The 20,635-nt window shown below is 43.5% G+C and overlaps 1 protein-coding gene across 1 annotated transcript in view; it reads left to right on the top strand.

Moving 5' to 3' along the window:
• The window catches only part of LOC137422153 (protein unc-13 homolog B), a 745,568-nt gene that overhangs the window by 370,339 nt on the left and 354,594 nt on the right, over positions 1 to 20,635 (top strand). The window contains exons 13-14 of the mRNA XM_068108912.2: positions 12,403 to 12,572; positions 18,062 to 18,177. Of these exons, the coding sequence (XP_067965013.2) occupies positions 12,403 to 12,572; positions 18,062 to 18,177 (286 nt within the window). The remainder of the gene's footprint in view (positions 1 to 12,402; positions 12,573 to 18,061; positions 18,178 to 20,635) is intronic.

Genomic DNA, 20,635 nt, shown 5'->3' with positions numbered 1-20,635 from the left:
TTGGGCTAGCGGCTAGGGTGCCAGCTTAGGATCCTAGGATCCTGGGTTTGAATCCCTGTCGATCGCTGAATTAACGCCAGGGGGGTTGACTCAGCCTGTCATCCTTCCGAGGTCGGCTAATTGAGTACCAGTTCACTGGTAATTCCCTGCTTGTCGTAAAAGGTGACAAAAAGGGTTGGCGGCAGGAAGGTCATCCGGCCGTAAAACATTGCTTCAAAAAGGGGACCAAAAAACAACAACAACCACGGTCCCCGAAAAAGGCCAACCTCCGCTTTGTGGGGAAAAATGGCCTCTAAAGGTGGTTTTTTTTTTTTTTAATACATACAGACTTGGCATTTAATATGGAATATTTTTTTGTGGGGGTGAACTTACTTTTCAAGATGACTTAGAACCAAAAGTTCATTGGAATTATGTTGAAATAATTCTATATTTTGTTAATGTGACCTTTAAAAGAAACAAAAACCACATTTGACATTTCGAAGCAAATAAATTGATCCTTGAAAGTGATGTAAACTGATATCGAACTCAATTCACGGACAGTACTGTGTTAAACTTCTGTGCACTTTCCAGAAGTATCTCTTTATTTTGCACATTAGCCAAAAAAAATTTCAACAAAAACAAAAGCTAAATTGTGACTGGGATTACGGACAGTAAAATTACAGTTCAGTACTTCGTGTAACCCCCACGAGCATTCAGGAGAGCACGTACACGTCGACGCATGCTGTTCACGAGATTTGCCAAGGTTTGGACAGGAATCGCTTGCCATGCAGTGACAATAGCCTGCTGCAATTCACGCACAGAGGCAGGCTGCTGGTCCAAGTTGTCGATTTGACACGTTAATTCTGCCCAGAAGTTCTCTATCGGATTCATATCCGGGGACATGGCAGGCCACTCCATATGCTCTACACCACGGTCAGCAAGAAAGTGTTGGATCATGCGAGCACGATGAGGCCGTGCATTGTCATCTTGGAAGACAAAGTTTACTTGAAAGGCTGCACGAGCAAATGGAAGCAATGTTTCTTCCAGAATGACCCTGTACAGGAACTGGTTCAGGTTTCCATTCAGAACAACCAGGTCAGTTTTGCCCCCTGCATGAAAAGCAGCCCAAACGGTTACCCCACCACCTCCAGCTTGGACTCTTGGCACTATACAATCTTCGTTGTGGGCTTCATGCACTTGTCTGCGCACTCGGATGCGGCCATCTTGACGATAGACCAGAAATCTAGACTCGTCACTGAAGGTCACGTGATTCCAGTGTCCTGGCTGCCATTGACGGTGCTCTCTGGCCCACTGCAATCGGCGCTGGCTGTGTTGTCTGTGTTGTCTGGTCAGGCGTGGCTTTCTCAGGGGACGCCTGGCACGATAGCCTGCTTGAACCAGTCGTTGGTTGACTAGCCTTCTGGATATAGGCACATTTGTCAGTTGCTGCCACTCAGCCCTAAGCCGATTAGCTGACTTCGTACGGCCATTGCAGACTAACCGGTGCAGCTGGCGATCATCTCTCCTTGTGGTTCTGCGTGGACGTCCTGGCCTCAGTTTCTGAGAACCAAAAAAGAGAACCATGACAATTACAACTACATGTGGGCAGGGTACAGCCCGAAGTGGAGATCGGTTTCTGAGGTTTGGGACATGGAATGTAGGGACAATGACAGGGAGATCAGGAGAAGTGGTGGAAGTATTGGTCAGAAGAAGAGTGGACATATGTTGTGTGCAAGAGACGAGATGGAAGGGAAGTGGTGTGAGAATGGTGAAGGGTAGGCAGGGACATAAATACAAGTTTGTGTGGCAAGGGTGCCTGGAGGGCGTGAATGGTGTTGGTGTCCTGTTTTCTGAGGAGTTTGTAGACAGTGTGGTGAGTGTGACTAGAGTGAGTGATAGGTTGATGATGGTGAAAATGATGATTGGAAAGCTCTTGGTGAACGTCATCTCGGGATATGCTCCGTAGGTTGGTCGGAGCGATGAAGAGAAGGACAAGTTCTGGTGTGCGATAGAGAAGCTGATGGAAAACGTGAAAGATGAGGAAGTTGTTGTGGTAGGAGGAGACCTAAATGGACATGTGGGAAGGAGTATGGATGGTTTTGACGGAGTTCATGGGGGTTACGGATATGGTGTGAGAAATGGAGAAGGTGAAAGGATTTTGGAGTTTGCTGATGGAGCTGATTTGTTGATTTGTAATACTCAGTTCCAGAAAGAGGATAATAAGCTTGTTACATACACGTCAGGTGGGTCGACGACAACCGTTGACTACCTGATGGTGCGTAGGCGAGATAGGGGGCACCTCTGAGACACAAAGGTGATCCCGGGGGAGGAGGCTGTTTCACAGCACCACTTGGTTGACTGCGACGTAAGGGTGAAAGGTGCGAGGAGAGCTCGGCGGGTGAAGTACCAACCGAGAATGAAGGTGTGGAGGTTGAAAGAGGTGACAGTAAGGGAGGCATTAAAAGAGAGGCTGAGTAGGGTCGAGGAAGATGTGGTTGAGCTTGAAAGTGGTTGGATGTCAATGAAAGCTAGTCTGTTGGGAGCCGTTGGTGAGGTATGTGGATGGACAAAAGGACCACCGAGGCACTCGGAAACATGGTGGTGGGATGATGAAGTTGGAAAGAGGATTGACGAGAAGAGGAAGAAGTTCAAGGAGTGGCAGAAGGCGAAGGGTACGGGAGCAGAAACAGCAGAGCATGAAAGTTATAAGGCAGCCAGGAAGGCTGCAAAGAAAGAGGTAGCAAAGAAAGAGGTTCTGAGAACGCTTGGATTCGGAAGAGGGTCAGAAAGCAGTATTCAGGATTGCAAAGCAGATAGCGAAAGAGAGGTGTGATGTGATGGGGGTGAGCTGCTTGAAGGATGAAGTGGGACAAATCGTTGTCGACCCAGATGGAATTAAAGGAAGATGGAAAAGATATATGGAAATGCTGTTGAATACAGAGAATGAATGGGATGGCAACATAGAGAGTAACCCAGTTTTAGGACCGGCAGAGAAGATAACTGAGAAGGAAGTTGAGGAAGCGATAAAAGCAATGAAGGGTAGAAAAGCGGGAGGGCCGACGGGAGTTGTGGGAGATATGTTGAAGGCAGCAGGAAGTTGGGGTGTGAAGAGAATGGCAGAGATCTGTAATCTGGTGGTGAAAGAAGGTCGCATTCCAGTGGATTGGGATCTGAGTACCCTCGTCCCTCTATACAAGGGGAAAGGTGACCCTCTGGAGTGTGGCTCATACCGAGCGATAAAGTTATTGGAGCATGGAATGAAGGTATTGTAAAGGGTGTTGGAGAGGAGGATAAGGAAGAAAGTGAAGATCGACGAAATGCAGTTTGGATTTATGCCAGGAAGAGGAACGACAAACGTGCTTTTCATTGTGAGGCAGTTGCAGGAGAAGTACATGGAGAAGAGGAAGAAGTTATTTCTTGGGTTTGTTGATCTGGAGAAAGCATTCGATCGGGTTCCACGCAAAGTATTGACATGGGCATTGAGGAAGTTAGGAGTGGAGGAATGGTTGATCAGAGTAGTGATGGCAATGTACAAAAGAGCGCGCACAGCTGTAAGGAAGGACGGGAACAGTGGTGAGTTTGAGGTGAAGGTGGGAGTGCATCAGGGGTCGGTACTAAGTCCACTACTATTTGAAGCTGTGATGGAGGTGCTGGCTCAGAACGTAAAGGAGGGTTTACCATGGGAGTTGTTGTATGCAGATGATCTGGTGTTGATTGCGGAAAGTATGGATGGACTGAAGGAAAAGATGAACACGTGGAAGGAATGTATGGAGACAAAAGGTCTGAAGGTGAATATCGGAAAGACGAAGGTGATGGCAAGTGGTAAAGCATGTGGTGAGGTGGAAAGAACTGGGAAGTGGCCCTGTGCTGTGTGTAGGAAGGGTGTCGGAGTGAACTCCATTCAGTGTACAATGTGCGCTGAGTGGGTTCATCAAAAATGTAGTGGTCTGAGAGGGTCATTAACCAGTGTGGCAGCTACATTCAAATGTAAGGTGTGCACAGAGGGAGCTGCAGATGGAGGAAATGTTGTCGACCCAGATGTAGTCAACGTGTCAACGTGTGGCCCTGAATGGATTTCTCTCATCTCCCCTTCCCGTTCAGGCTGGAGTTCCCCAAGGCAGTGTGCTGGGCCCTGTGCTTTTTCTGGTCTTTATCAATGATCTCTCCGACTCTCTGGAAAATCCTCTGTATCTCTTTGCTGATGACTCCACTCTCTGCCGCTCCATTCCTCTTCCCTCAGATCGGCAGTCTGCAGCCTCCTCACTCTCTGAAGACCTGGACAAAATCACAGACTGGTCAAACATGTGGAACATGTCTTTCAATCCTGACAAATCTCACACTCTTACTATGTCTCTCCGAAAAGATCGACTGGACAACCCTCCCATCTACTTTCTCAACAATCCTCTCCAAGAAGTTCTGTCGCTCAAGCTTTTGGGTCTCACCATCTGCCATGATCTTTCTTGGGAAAACCACATTTCCAAGCTGGCCTCCAAAGCCAGTCGCCGACTGGGCATCCTCCGTCGTGTGAAGTCCTTCCTCGGCACACCTGAGCTCCTCACCACATACAAGGCTTTCATCCGCAGCTCAATGGAATACTGTTCTCCCCTATGGGCCGGTGCTTCTGCCTCACACCTAGCTCGGCTTCACGCTGTTGAAACCAAAGCTTTCAGAATTATTGGAATCTCCCGCGATGAAGCTATCTCTGAGGGCCTTTCACTCACTCACCGCAGGCAGGTAGGTGGTCTTTCTGTCTTCTACCGACTCCTCTCCGGCCTTGCACCCCCAGCTCTCTCTGTGCTCTGTCCCCCAAATATTCCTACAGGTCGCACAAGATCTGCCAGCAACCCTCTGATGGTTAAACTGCTGAAATCTCGGCTCTCTGCTCACCTTCACTCTTTCATTCCTCTTTTCTCCCGCCTCTGAAACAAACTCCCTCACTCCCTTCAATCCCACTCCTCCCTCCAGGTCTTTAAAACAGCTGTTCACCACCATCTCTTATCTTCCCCCATCCAAAACCTTGATCTTTTCTACCCCCGCTAATTCACCCCAGATCCACCTTGTTTGAAATTCCAACTTCTTTCCTGGAAGTCTTGGCAGTGTCCATATGTTTTATACCTCTCCCACCCCCCCCCCCTTCCCATGCCTCCCCCCCAAAGCCCTCTCCCTCCCACAGTTCTCTCCATGTCTCCATGTCTCTCGGTCCCTGCTCTCAAATGTTGTGTTTGTGTCCTTCCCCCTCTCTGCCCATCTTGTCTACCGCTCCCGATGTTATTTGTTTTGTGTGTCTGTTTGTCTTTCTGTGTGATTAATGTTCGCTCTTTCACGAGCCTCGATCTTGTATACAAAAAAAAAAAAAAAAAAATGTTGGATCTTGGAGATGGCGTGAAGCTGGAAGGTGTGAAAACTTTTTGCTACCTCGGAGACATGCTGAATGGAGAAGGTGGATCAGACTCGGCAACGGTTGCTCGAGTGAGATGTGCATGGAAGAAGTTTCGGGAATTGAGTGGCGTGCTGATGATGAGGGGAGTGTCGTTGAAGCTGAAGGGAAAGGTGTATGCTGCATGTGTGAGAAGTGTTATGATTTATGGGAGCGAGACATGGGTAATGAACGTAGAGCAGCAACGAAGGTTGGAAAGGGTGGAAATGCGAATGGTTCGACAGATGTGCGGAGTATCGTTGAGAGAGAGGGAGACAAATGATGAATTGCGAAAGATGATGGGAATAGAGCCTGTGATTGATGCTGTGAAGAGGAACAGGTTGAGATGGTTTGGTCATGTGTTGAGGAAGGATGAAAGTGACCGGTTGAGAAGAGTGATGGAAATGAATGTAGAAGGAAGTAGAAGACGGGGAAGACCGAGAAAGACTTGGCTAAAGATGGTGGAAGAAGAAATGCGGGCAAGGGGGTTAACAAGGAGAGATGCAGAAAATAGGGCAAAATGGAGAAGATTGTCATGGGGACCGCAAGGCTAACCCCCGCTCTAGCAGGGAAAATGGCCTTTAAAATGCATGTTGTTGTTGTTGTACGGCCATTGCAGACTAACCGGTGCAGCTGGCGATCATCTCTCCTTGTGGTTCTGCGTGGACGTCCTGGCCTCAGTATTGGAGTAGGGACACCCCTCTGAGCATTTCGTTTCAGGATCTTTGACACCTGACCTTGAGTGATGCCATACTGCCGAGCAATAGCACGCTGTTTCATGCCAGAATTTCGTAAAGCCTCCACTCCATGACAAACAGCATTGTCAAGTTGACGGACCATCTCCAGAGGAAGCGGCAATAACTTTTGTAGACGTGCAGCAGTTGTTTTCCACTAATACAGAACGCAACAACCCTTATATACCCGATTGTGTAGCCAATCGTCAAATGTACCTGTCCTTACATTTTGTCACGCCACCTGTGATGTAATCCTGTTATTGACTTCTTGCTGCGAAAGACAATCAGTGACATGGTTCTTTCAACAAAGACATCACCGAAGGGTAAAAGAAACTCACCAGATTGATATACTGAGTTTAGAAAGTAAACCCAAGTGAAGAAAAAAAATATATTCCATATTAAATGCCAAGTCTGTATATAATCTAATAACACAAACGAGTCGATCTTAAAGACCGAGGATTTGGACTCGAGTGTGCGCTGCTGAAGTTGTCCGGGCAGGAAGCGATCGGTGCACATGCACTCTTGGCGTTTAACGCCATGATGCATTTATTGAGTCAGATATTTTGGTAATTATTACGTCCGACCACAAACACATCTCCTGGTTGGTGAGGCAGTAAAGCAGAGGTAATGTTCTCATATGGCAGATGGACATCACATAACAGCAGTTTCGGCTGTTATGGTAAGCAGACTGTGTTTTACTGCTTTACCAAGCTCGGAGGTGTTAACACAAAATATGTTTCTGATCTACAAACAAGAAAGTTTGTTTGTTTGTTTGTCTGTTTCTTCGTTTTTGCATTTAGACCTTGCAGGAACCAGTGCAACCAAACTTTGCATGGCCTCGTCTTTCATCCAGAGGATGTTCGAGGGAATGTTTGGATAAAAAATTGACTCCAGGTAAAACCAAATAATTGGTATTCAAGCATGATCGGGTCTTATGCTTGGACACTGCCTGAATGTTTTTTTTTTCCCGGGAGCAATCAAGTAATATGTATTATGAAGATCATATGTTTAGGTTGTCGTGATTTGTTGTCAAAAACACAAATTTAATTATAATATTGTTTACACGTGCACCTGTTATTAACAAGATTGCTTTACACAGGTTTATTATAACACTTCCATGTTCAGGCTGTGATCGAGTAATATGTATTGTGAAGATCATGTGTTGACATCAGATTGTGTAATGTGTATGCAAGATAATTAATAATGGAAACTGTGTATTCCCTTGGTACGTTTCTCCCCTACCTCTCATTCTCCCCATTTTGGCACGATCCGTCTGTCACTTTTTTAACTTTAATGTACTGCGTCACGAAGATCAGCACAGTAAGTTGCCCGCCGGAGCACTTCTGGTGGGTTCAGTCGTGCAAATACAGATATCTCTGGGAAGGAACATTTCGGGCACATTGCACCTCCGGATTTATTATAACACCACTGTGTTCATGGTCTACCACCTGCAATCCTCCCCGGCTGTGTGCAGAAATTACACGGGCTCAACTACAGGTGTGAATTCCTTACTTTTTATTTATTTTATAATATTTTGCATTCCCAAGTCATGAAAACGAACTTTGCATTTAGGTGGATCTGCCTCTGAGTTGCTAAGATATTTGTGGTGCTGACTTAATATTTCAATACTAATTGAACCGAATTTTCCTTGGGAAACGCCTGGTACTTCAGCTCATACATATATATATATATATATATATATATATATATATATATATATATATATATATATATATATATATATATATATATATATATATACAATATACATATATATATATATATATATATATATATATATATATACAATATACATATACAGTATATATATATATATATATATATATATATATATATATATATATATACAATATACATATATATATATATATATATATATATATATATATATATATATACAATATACATATATATATATATATATATATATATATATATATATATATATATATACACATATATGTATATGTATGCATACATATATATATATATATATATATATGTGTATATATATATATATATATATATATATATATATATATATATATATATATATGTATATATATATATATATATATGTATATATATATATATATATATGTATATAATATATATATATATATATATATATATATATATATATATATATATATATATACATATATATATATATATATATATTTATACTACTGTGTTCAAAAAGTATCCGACCTTTATTTTTCGTGCGTAAAAAAAAAGAAGCTCGGGAGGCGTTGATTGGTGCACGTATGTAGGCGATCCTAATGCGCACACGTGAATTTTTTCCCACCTGCAGAAGCTGTCATTCGACGGCAGACCGCCGATGAGTGAGGACATGTAAGCGAGCGCCGTCGGATTTTCGTTTTTGACAAAATGACGGAAAAACTTGAACAACGCGACTGCATCAAATTTTGTGTAAAGCTTGGCGATTCCCAAGTGGAAACGATCCGCAAGATTCAACACCATTCAATCCATTATGAAGGAGGATTTGGGCTTCAGGAGAATCTCAGCGAAGTTCGTACCAAAGCTGCTAACGATTGAGCAGAAGCAACTCCGTTTGGAGATCGCACAGGACATGCTGGAGACTGTGAACAGCGATCCCAGCTTCCTCAACACAGTGATCACTGGCGATGAGTCCTGGGTTTATGGGTACGACCCAGAAACCAAGTTGCAGTCATCACAATGGAAGCATCCAACATCCCCGAGGCCAAAAAACACAAAATCTGATGCAGTAGCGTTGTTCAAGTTTTTCCGTCATTTTGTCAAAAACGAAAATCCGACGGCGCTCGCTTACATGTCCTCACTCATCGGCGGTCTGCCGTCGAATGACAGCTTCTGCAGGTGGGAAAAAATTCACGTGTGCGCATTAGGATCGCCTACATACGTGCACCAATCAACGCCTCTCTAGCTTCTTTTTTTTTACGCACGAAAAATAACGGTCGGATACTTTTTGAACACTACGTATATATACACAAAGAATTAAGTTAAGCACCCCTACACAACGAATTAAGGTAAGCACCCCCTAATATATATTCTTTGTGTACATGTATACATTGGCATATATTCTAAGGTATGTGAGATCAAATAATGATTGGTATGACATTAGCAATTATCCATTGATGAAATTGAGTGATCAAAGTGAAAAAAAGTGATTGGTTGAGTCAGTGATCCGATCACGTGGGTCCTACACACGTTATTGACGCAAAGATCGCTAGAGGTCTTCTCAGAACAATGACTGTACGTTAGAAAACATAAACGTCATCCACACTGTCCGTGATGGACCTATAGCTCCATACTTAAATTGAGGTGAGAATATGCCTAAAATTCCCAAAAAATTTCACCTTAAATTATTCAGAATAAAATATTGAAAACGGCATGATTGTTATGTTTTTATGTGACCATAATATCACTTCTCCAGAAAATATAGCAATATCATGGGTATATTACACTGTTTTGACGACAACAAACTTGTAATGTGCGAGGTTGTAAAAAAACGGGGGGGGTGCTTAACTTAATTCTTTGTGTATATATAAATATATATATATATATATAATTTTTTATTTTATTTTTTTTATACCTGGGACTCGAACAACGGACCTCCATCACTTTCGCGGTAGACCATGAACGGACCTCCATCACTACATATATAATATATATATATATACGCACATGCACATTTATCTGGATCCAGATTATGTACAAAATAATTGTTGTAACAGCAACTATAAATCTCGGTAACAACTCTATAGTTCATGTCTGCTATTGTTCTTCATCGTTATTAGACACATGTGCTCGAATGATATAGTCTGAACCCAAGATGAGCTTTGCTATTTGTGCATGCCAATTCAGGCTATGAATAGACACATAGTCAGTTATGGCATTGTGGCCAAAGGAATGATGAATTGAAGAATTAACAACTTGATGATAGCATAATGTCATCATCTCGTAATGGGTTGTTTCACAATGTATGAGTGAGGCATCCAAGCTGTCTTTGTGTTCTCAATTAATAAGTTGACGATTTGCTTTATCGTCACAGATGGTGTATAGATAGACGTTCTTGGTGTACCTTCTTGCTTCAGCACATTGTGCTTACAGCCAGATGACATTGAGATAACAAATGAATGAACAAGCATGTCCCCACCTCAATGACCCTTTGTCTTCCAGAAAAAGTACTATCACAGCGAGTCTTTGTCTCTAATTTGCAAAGTTCAATGCCAACACATGGTCTTTTCTCCTTGGGCTATCTCATATGACAGTGAATGCATGGGGTTAATGACTATTTCCATCTGCCTTTATCTCAAGCACAGCAGTGTGACCACCATGTCATCCCATATGCCAACTTTCTCCAATCACAAAGGATGCTCCAACAAATGGAGTCCGTCAAATGACAGCTCTGCTACACCATACATCCTCAAACCTAGACATTTAGTTTACATTCCACACCTTGAAAAACAGTCCCCCTTCTCCCCAAAACAGTGATTTGCAAAATGGTCCCATCATCCCCCATTTGTTACTAACTATGACATGATTCCAACCATAAAAGACAAAATAATTACAAGTAGCAATGTATTTGGTAAATGGATATGATGTATTCGAGCATTAGATGAGTATCAGGAAAAAAATTATGGAAAAAATATAGGTCATCCTTCAGTAAGTCATTACTGATGTTGGAAAGATGAAGATGCTGAGATGAGCTGAATAAAGTTGTAAAAACTTTTTTGAAGGATATTGAATAAATCCATTATATTAATACATCAATATATGCAGGGCATTGAGGATATGTCGTTATTTAATTGCATGAGGAAATTTGAAAACATTAATTATTTTCTGTATTTATCCTGATATTTATCGGAGAAAAACATTAACCTCTTTGAGAGGAATGGTTATTGAAGGGAAGTAGCAAAAGTAAAAACAGTTAAAGACAAAATAAATCTTTCAGACAAGGTGGCCTGAAAGTCACTTTACCCTTCCTCAGTGAAGCATTCATTCTTAAACTATTTTAATATACAGGGTTTATTGTGCAGCACTTACAATAATTAATCATTCATTGTATCTGCATGCACTCGATCATTCTCCTTGCACCACTGAATTTGTCACCAAGTCCTCTTTTGTGAAGTCACCTGTGCGGAAGAAGCCACAACTGCAGCACACAATTCTTCAATCATTATATGCTGGTTTGTCGACACTTTGTCCGTGTCCGCCATGTAGCCTAACTTCCTCCTGAATGACTCTGTGAGTCAGTGTTTCCACATACCATGAAGGGTGAGGGCAGAGGGGAAGGGGAGGGATGGTGGTACGAGGAATTTGGCAGGGGTAAAGGGACTTTCAGGCCACCCTGTACAATGCATCGATAAGTAAACCAAACTCTCAGGTAGAATAGTAGATATTATGTTTACGTGATTGCAAGGTTAAATTTAATCAGGTGACTGCCAGAGAGGTTCATGGATGATCTGTCGAGTGTCCGATATGAAAATCTGGTCCTTGTAACCTGTAAGAACTTAATGCCAGCCTTCAATGCATGAGTACGCAGCAATTCAGTGACCTTTCCAATAATTTCCATGGAGGTCGGTCATATTGGCACAAATTTTGGGGCTTGTTTAGAATGCCTGCAACACAAGCTTACTGTTTGTGAAAGATGCCTTGGAATCTTTAATGTCCACCATCTAATACGAGTGGATGGGTCCCCAGCTTAATGTCCAAACAATGGCACACTCATTCGTACAACTCACAGTCCGCCAAACATCAATCTGACAGATGCTACCTCTGTTTCATTCTCCTGGACGTCGTTTCCAGGGAAACAAATGTGAAGTCACTTCTGTTTTTGCCAGTTCTGGACAAGACTTGCTCTTCCGTGCGTCTCACCCCTGCAAATAAATAAAGAAATAAATACAAAGACTTGATTGCCTCATCGACATGGTTGCCTCCATAAATTTCTGAGCCACCAGCATCTCTATCATGGAAACAGATGATGGACAATGTTGTAAAGCTTAATCCTTTTTGTGGGTTGCTTTTAAGAACTTTGTTGTTAAATGTATTTTCTCATTCGGTTATGATTTTGATATTTTATGTTTTGTTTTTCTTAAATTTTGGCTCCTTTCTGCCTCTTGTTTTTAAAAAAAATTTCACTTGCTTCTCTCACAAACCAAACACCATAAAAGACTTCAACCTACCCTGAATACTTTATTCGTGTTTGATGTCTCTGCACATTTGTTTCTGCTCTTTCCCATATTTCAGTGAGTGCCACAATTCTTCAGACCGCATTAAGGTGCGTGTCTGGGATGAAGACGACGACATAAAGTCTCGAGTAAAACAGCGACTGAAGCGAGAATCCGACGATTTCTTGGGACAAACCATAATCGAAGTACGCATGCTCAGCGGAGAGATGGACATCTGGTACAACCTCGGTGAGGCTACTCTTGCAATCTACGGTATAGAAAGGTTTCCGCAAAGCATTAACAGGAACCACTACCCAAAATGTGGTGGCATACAGTAGTCACATGGATTTTTCTAACATGGATTTAGTTACATGGACCCGAGCTGTGATAAGATGGATGCATAGAGATACTTGCATGGCTTTGCAGGAACCTAAGGAGTTATCAACTGCTTGTTAACCAATCTTCTTTGTGTAAATAATGCATATCAGTGTAATTGTGGAAAACATCACTATGTTTCTTTTGAACGCTGCTGTGTATTTCTCGAGATCATTTCTCTATGTTTTGGTAGAGCATTTCTGTGCCACCTTTCTGCGCCTGCAGACCGTTGCCTTGTACAGTAAAACCTTGCGTAACTGGAATATAGATTGGGATTGGCATTTTCTGGATAGTGGGTTTATCAGCTTATCTCACTTGATGCTAATCAATACCTTAAGTGAGAAATTAAATGTGGAAGGTTTTAGCTTCATCCAGTGAGGGAAGGCTGAAATTGTCTGACATGAGATTTGGGTGCGAAGAAGAGATATTCTGCTGTTTCATCCTCTGCACAAAATGAACCTTAATTATATCATTCTTCGTGTGTTGCATCACAATGAATTAGCCATTTTGGAAGAGCCTGCCCCCATCCGTTGTGTATGTAAATCTGCACAGCACATCCAAGGCTTTTCTAACCTCGGGCCTCTTGTCAGTTCTTTCTGACCTCAAACCTCCCTCGGACCTTTTCTAATGCTTTGTTGAAATTATCGAAGCTTTGCCTGGGCATATATTTAATGTCGTACACTGCCTTGTATTCTGCCCTGACCAAGATGGATCAGATACTTATGCGTTGCTCCAATTTCTTCAAAATTTCATATTTATTGGCTAAAGTGTCAATTTGATATATACCGTGTACCCCTTCCCTCCCCCTCCTCCCCCCAGCCCTCTCCCTTCCACAGATCTCCCGATGTCCGTGTTCTCTATTGTTGTGCTTGGGTGCTTCCGTCTCTCTCCCCATCTTGTCTCCCGCTCCCTTTATTATGTTTTCTGTGTCCGTTTATGTTTTTTGTCTTTCATGTGCTAATGTGTGTTTAATTTGCTAGCTCTTACACAAGCCTCGATCTTGTACACAAAAACAAAAAAACAAAAAAGTAATGGGTGTCTTTGGAATTCCGCTGTGTAAGGAGCCACCAACAGTTTTTCTCCACTGCCTTTGCCATGTGTCTTTTTGATGATGATGATGATGATGATGACCACTCCTCTTTGCATCTTCAGATGCATAAATCTGCCGAAGCAGTTTCTTGTCTATTTGGCACAATCCTGGATGGGTCGCCAATCCCGGTGCAGGACACTTGAATGGCACATTCTTCCCAGCAAGCTGGTACTCATTTTGCCGACCTCGGAAGGATGACAGACTGAGTCAACCCACGTGTTGTTAATTCAACAGCATGACAGGGACCTGAATTCAGGACCATGAGATCTCATGCCAGCCACCTTAACCGTTAGGCCAACACCAGGTTCAACACAGGCATAAACACAACTTTATATGGTGAACAGGACAATGATAGGACACCGTGTACTGCGGCTGCACTAGACATAATTCTAATGTGCAAACTACCAGGTTATTCAGTGCTAGAGCGTGGTGTTCTCTGCTTGGCAACCAAACTTTTAATGGAGCCTTCCCGGCCCACTGCAAATTCCAATTATCTGAATTCCGACTAAATGAGGCTTCACTGTATTTTCTAATATAAATTGCTGTTTTTTCTGTGGGGAAATTGCTGTGTTTGTGGAACAACCGCTTTTGTGTTGCAATATATTCTTTGATAAGCTCGGAATCTATTATTTCCATCGTGCACATTGTTATCCCTCCACGATCCCAACTTCCTCTCCTCCTCCATCCCCACCCTCCTCTTTTACTTACTTCTCACTGCTTTTTATTTCACCGTCTCTCCAGAACTATTTGCTATTATAACTTAAAGGGCCATGCAGAGTTATTTGGTGTTACACAAATATCCCTTATATATTGCTGCATCAAATACTCAGTTTGTGTGAACTTGCCAATATATTGCTTCATCACTAAATACAAGGTGTCCACAAGGTCTTGTGCTGGTTTTAAAATTTTATTACAACCAGAGCAAGACTTTGTGGACACCCTGTATAATTTATAAAATACTAGGGCATTGCCCGTACTATATCTATATCTAAAATTATATCCCCCCCCCCCTCTATTTACATGAAATGGTTTGGTCCAAAGCGAACGGCTTCCGGAGTTTGGTAAAGAAATCGCCATCGCGTGCACAAACGCGCAGGAAAGCGAATGAATCGCAAATTCGTTTTTATTAGTTTTAAAACATAGTTTAACGCCAACATAGTTTGCAAACGTGAAATAAATGAATACGCTCTCAAATGTGCCATCCGAGGCAGAGTGTGTCCGCCACGTTCGGCACACGCGATAGTTCGCTGCTCTCTGATTGGTTGAATCGTTTTTTGGACATAGCTCGGTAAGTAATTGTCCGATTAATATGAAACCTTGAAAAGGCACATCCTCGGGTCCCCAGCAATATACCTGGCAAGTTAAAAGTATATCGGACCCGTGGTTGTCGAGAAACAGCGGTCACAGACAAACAAACGTACAAACGTACAAACAGAGATTACTGGAATTATAGATAGAAGAGGAGGAATATATTTTAGTTGCCTCACCCTGCCTGCGAAACACCAGGGTGACGGATTATAGCTGCATTGGGATTATATTCCTTGGGATTATAGTACCTCTAGGATATGTTTTTTTTTCCTCATTATATATTGAAAACGTATATAAAATATACAGACTTGGCATTTAATATGGAATATATATTTTTTCTTGACGTGGGTTTACTTTCTGACCTTGGTATATCAATCTGGTGAGTTTCTTTTACGCTTCGGTGATTTCTTGGTTGAAAGAACCATGTCACTGATTGTCTGTCGCAGCAAGAAATCAATAACAGAATTATATCACAGGTGGCGTGACAAAATGTGCGGACAGGTACATTTGACAATTGGCTTCACAATCGGGTATATAAGGGTTGTTGCGTTCTGTATTAGTGGAAAACAACTGCTGCACGTCTAGAAAAGTTATTGCCGCTTCCCTTGGAGATGGTCCGTCAACTCGACAATGCTGTTTGTCATTTAGTGGTGGCTTTACGAAATTCCGGCATGAAACAGCGTGCTATTGCTTGGCAGTATGGCATCACTCAAGGTCAGGTGTCAAATATCCTGAAACGAAATGCTCAGAGGGGTGTCCCTCCTCCAATACCGAGGCCAGGACGTCCCTGCAGAACCACAAGGAGGGATGATCGCCAGCTGCACCGGTTAGTCCGCAATGGCCGTACCAAGTCAGCTAATCGGCTTAGGGCTGAGTGGCAGCAACTGACAAATGTGCCTGTATCCAGAAAGCTAGTCAACCATCGACTGGTTCAAGCAGGCTATCATGCCAGGCGTCCCCTGAGAAAGCCACGTCTGACCAGACAACACTGCCAGCGCCGATTGCAGTGGGCCAGAGAGCACCGTCAATGGCAGCCAGGACACTGGAATCACGTGATCTTCAGTGACGAGTCTAGATTTCTGGTCTATCGTCAAGATGGCCGCGTCCGAGTGTGCAGACAAGTGCATGAAGCCTACAACGAAGATTGTATAGTGCCAATAGTCCAAGCTGGAGGTGGTGGGGTGACCGTTTGGGCTGCTTTTCATGCAGGGGGCAAAACTGACCTGGTTGTTCTGAATGGAAACCTGAACCAGTTCAAGCACAGGGCCATTCTGGAAGAAACGTTGCTTCCAATTGTTCGTGCAGCCTTTCGAGGAAAATTTGTCTTCCAAGATGACAATGCACGGCCTCATCGTGCTCGCATGATCCAACACTTTCTTGCTGACCGTGGTGTAGAGCATATGGTGTGGCCTGCCATGTCCCCAGATATGAATCCGATAGAGAACTTGTGGGCAGAATTAACGCATCAAATCGACAACTTGGACCAGCAGCCTGCCTCTGTGCATGAATTGCAGCAGGCTATGTAACTGCATGGCAAGCGATTCCTGTCCAAACCTTGGCAAATCTCGTGAACAGCATGCCTCAACGTGTACGTGCTCTCCTGAATGCTCGTGGGGGTTACACGAAGTACTGAACTGTAATTTTACTGTCCGTAATCCCAGTCGAAATGTAACTTCTGTTTTTGTTAAAAAAAATTTTGGCTAATGTGCAAAATAAAGAGATACTTCTGGAAAACGCACAGAAGTTTAACACAGTACTGTCCGTGAATTGAGTTCGATATCAGTTTACATCACTTTCAAGGATCAATTTATTTGCTTCGAAATGTCAAATGTGGTTTTTGTTTCTTTTAAAGGTCACATTAACAAAATCTAGAATAATTTCAACATAATTCCAATGAACTTTTGGTTCTAAGTCGTCTTGAAAAGTAAGTTCACCACCACAAAAAAAATATTCCATATTAAATGCCAAGTCTGTGTATAACATGTTGAAAAATATAGAAAACGTTGACATATGCTTTGGACTCATTCATCGAGGTTGTGAGCATCTTTCTATATGCGGGGAGGCCTTGCTGCTGCAGATCCCATGGAAAGAAACCAGTATGAGACTGAATACGGAGGGCATTTGAAGGGAAATTGTCGTGATTTATAGTCTCAAAATGTAGTTATTGTTTTACATTTTGTCAGATTATGGAGGAATTGGTAAATACTGACAGAGTTGCTTGTTTAATTATACCTGGAGATGCGGTAAGGTAATTTTGTTTAATTCTCAGGCATATCCACACATCCCTGTGATGCTGAGAGTTCTGTGCCAGAGAGGATTTATAATCACTGCTTTCAACCCCAGCCATCAGAACTGACTGGATCGGAAATGTAATCCTCAGCGAGAGCTGCAACAGCTGTTCAGAGGAGCATTTCACTTGATGACTTTTTTTCTGAACATAGTGAAATTGCAAAATGAATCTGTAATTTCCCTTCCTTCTTTTACCTTTTTATGGCCAAATTCCCCTTTTGAGGTTGACTGTGTGATTAACATTACCTGCAGTTGGTGCAGGTACTGCTGCAGTGTAACAACTTGCATGATAGGTTAAATTGCTGTAGTATCTATAAATCTAGATACCAGGACATTGCTAATTCGTTTATCGCTTCTGTATTGGGATTTATGCCACCTTTCCTCATTATTTTAACCTTTTTTTACTTGTGCTGGTAACTACTAGTAACTACGTTACGAGACTCTACCTCCATCCTCAGTTGCTCACTTTTATAGCTTGCCCTGCCGATTATTGCACGTACCTCTCTTATCTGTGTTTAATTCTCTTCTCACATCTTCCTTGCAACATAAAATCATCTGCAGCATGTGTTCAGGAATGTTGAGACAGGAATTTGACACTATATAGCTGCACTCGTCGTAATGCGGGGAAGCCTAATGAGCCTGGAGGGAGTAATGGGTGTGTGTGTGTGGCATGTAGAAAAACGAACAGACAAATCTGTGGTGTCGGGAGCCATCCGCATGCAGATCAGCGTGGAAATCAAAGGCGAGGAGAAGGTCGCTGCATACCACGTCCAGTACACCTGCCTACACGAGGTGCGTTCCCTGCACTCACTCAGCTCCCCCAACGTTCCTTTATTTTATTACTACTTGCAAGCTCATGGATGAGGAAGGTGACAAAGGCCATAATGGAGGTAAAGTGACACTGACAGTGTGCCATTTCGGCAACGGGTGTGTGAACCAAGCAATGGAATGAAAAAACAGGCAAAAGTTAAACAAGAATGTATCAATTGAATGCAGGTTTATTAGCAACAACGATGAACAATCAATCTGCAAGACAAAGAAAGCGATGGTAGATATTAGAATAAGATAATAGATACAGAATATGCAAATAACAATGCGCAGTATTACACAAGATGAGAACGCAATAGAGAACAGCACCATACAAGAGTTGTCTATCTCCCTTTCCCAAAAACGTTCAATTGTGACACAGAATAGAACGAAAACTGGAGACCGAGAAAAAGGATCACATGAGTTTATAATTGATATTCTTCTGAATTGAATCGGGCTGGTGGTTTGATAATTCGCTTCGGGCGGCCCGTCACCACCCAATCAATCGTCGGAGTCCTCTGAGGGCAGTTCGTAATTTCCTGGTCCATTGTGGGAGTCTTCGGTGGGTGGTTCACTATCACCCTGTCCGACGCCGGAGTCCCCTCCAGCTGGTCCATCATCACCCGAACCGTCAAGGGGGCAGAAATAGGCAGTGACTGTGGAGGTGTGGCGGTGGTCTGCACATGTGGTTGGTTAGCGACTCTCGCGGGTGGTGTCATCGCGGTGGTGGAGCGGAGTGTCTGTGATGGTAAGCCCGGCGCAATGACATGTTGGGGTTCACCCTTCTGGGGAGTGGTAACAGGATTGAGACAGACTCTTGGAGCGGCGATGGGTTGGGTACCAGACATTAAGTATTTCGGTACGATTGGCATAACACTTGGCATAACGCTTGGCAGCATGCCACTTTTGCCAGTCGTAGTGGGAGTTGTCATGCTGAAAGGCGTAAAACGTCGCAGGAACTTACGATTCCGGAGAGTGATTCTTCCGGAGCCATCCACCTTGACAACGTATTGATCGAATTGTTTTACCTCAATCACGGTTCCGGTCCGGTCCCATTTTCGTGGTTCCAGGCCGGTCTGGTTCTGGATCCGGACATGGTCCCCGACGGCCAGTGGAGGTAGTTTTGTCGTGTGTTCAGAGAGTCTTTCGATCTCCCTGGCATGCCGAATGCGCAAAGCTTCCTCACGATTGTTGCCTGTTTCCCGCCAGGTGTCCGATGGCAAATATCTGCCTGGGATGATGGGTATGAAGTCCTTGACTGGCCTCTTGAAGATGATCATGGCTGGAGACAACCTAGTGTCCTGATCCGGTGCATTCCGGTACTGGAGTATTGCACGTTGGAACCGATCAGTGTCTAGTTCACCATTGGAACCAGTGTTATCAGTGATCATTCTTTTCGATGTTTTGACTGCGATCTCGGCACGACAGTTGCTGTGTGGGAAGGCAGTGGATGACAACCAATGGTTAACGCCCCACCGACGCAAGAAGTCTTGGGTGTCATGTGCCGTGAATTCTGGCCCACCGCCAGATGCCAATTCGTCAGGGATACCATAAGTGGCGAAGTTCGACCGCAGACATTTCACTAGGCCTTGTGCCCCGCCAGTTGTTAGCTGAATGATTGGCCAATTAGAGTAACGATCAATGGTGATCAAATAACTCCGACCCTTGTGATGAAAGTAATCTGAACAAACGTACTGGAAAGGGTAGGCAGGTTCAGCTGAGGCTGTAGGTGGAGCGCTTGGTTGCGATGGGGCCATCCGATTGCAGTGTGAGCAGCGATTGCGCATCTCATGAATCTGGGGAGTGATTCCAGGCCAAAAGATCGAGCTGCTGGCCCGGGTGGTCATAGCCGTGACTCCTTGGTGAGCAGCATGAAGATTCTCAAGGACAAGCTTCCATAGCTTCGGTGGGATGATAATCCTCCCCTTGTAGACCACTATGCCATCAATAGTGTAGAGGTGTTCACGGAAGGGAAAGTATTCCAAAATGGACACAGGGAAATCGTCCCGACTGGCAGGTAGACCCTGCTCAATAGAATTGAGTAACTGCAGCATCTGAGTGTCACTTGCTGTTTCGTCCCAAGCATCGTCCCAAGTGACGGACCGCACAGAATCGAGCGTCTTGCTGGCTGCCATAGAAAGAGCCATTTCCATGCCAGTGTCGTCATCTGTGGTCCACAGCCCAGTCAAGGTGTGCTGTCTTAGTGTAGTCGATGTGGCCACATCCATAATGGAGGAAATGTCATCCACCAGTGGCAGTCGTTCCGATGGTCTGGCACCCGACGGATGTCGTGAAATCGCATCTGGTACGCAGTGTCGTTTTCCCGGGATGTGGATAATTCGGAAACGATATGCTAGAGTCCTTTCTTTCAAGTTGGCAAGCCGCGTGTTATGGATGTCCTCTAATCGTCTGTCGCCAAGAAGCTTGATTAAGGGCTTGTGAT

This window comes from Myxine glutinosa, chromosome 2 (assembly GCF_964187855.1).
Source record: "Myxine glutinosa chromosome 2, kmMyxGlut1.1, whole genome shotgun sequence".
NCBI lineage: Eukaryota > Metazoa > Chordata > Myxini > Myxiniformes > Myxinidae > Myxine > Myxine glutinosa.
Note: the sequence above shows the minus strand (reverse complement) of the source record. Positions and strands in the feature narration are given on the sequence as shown.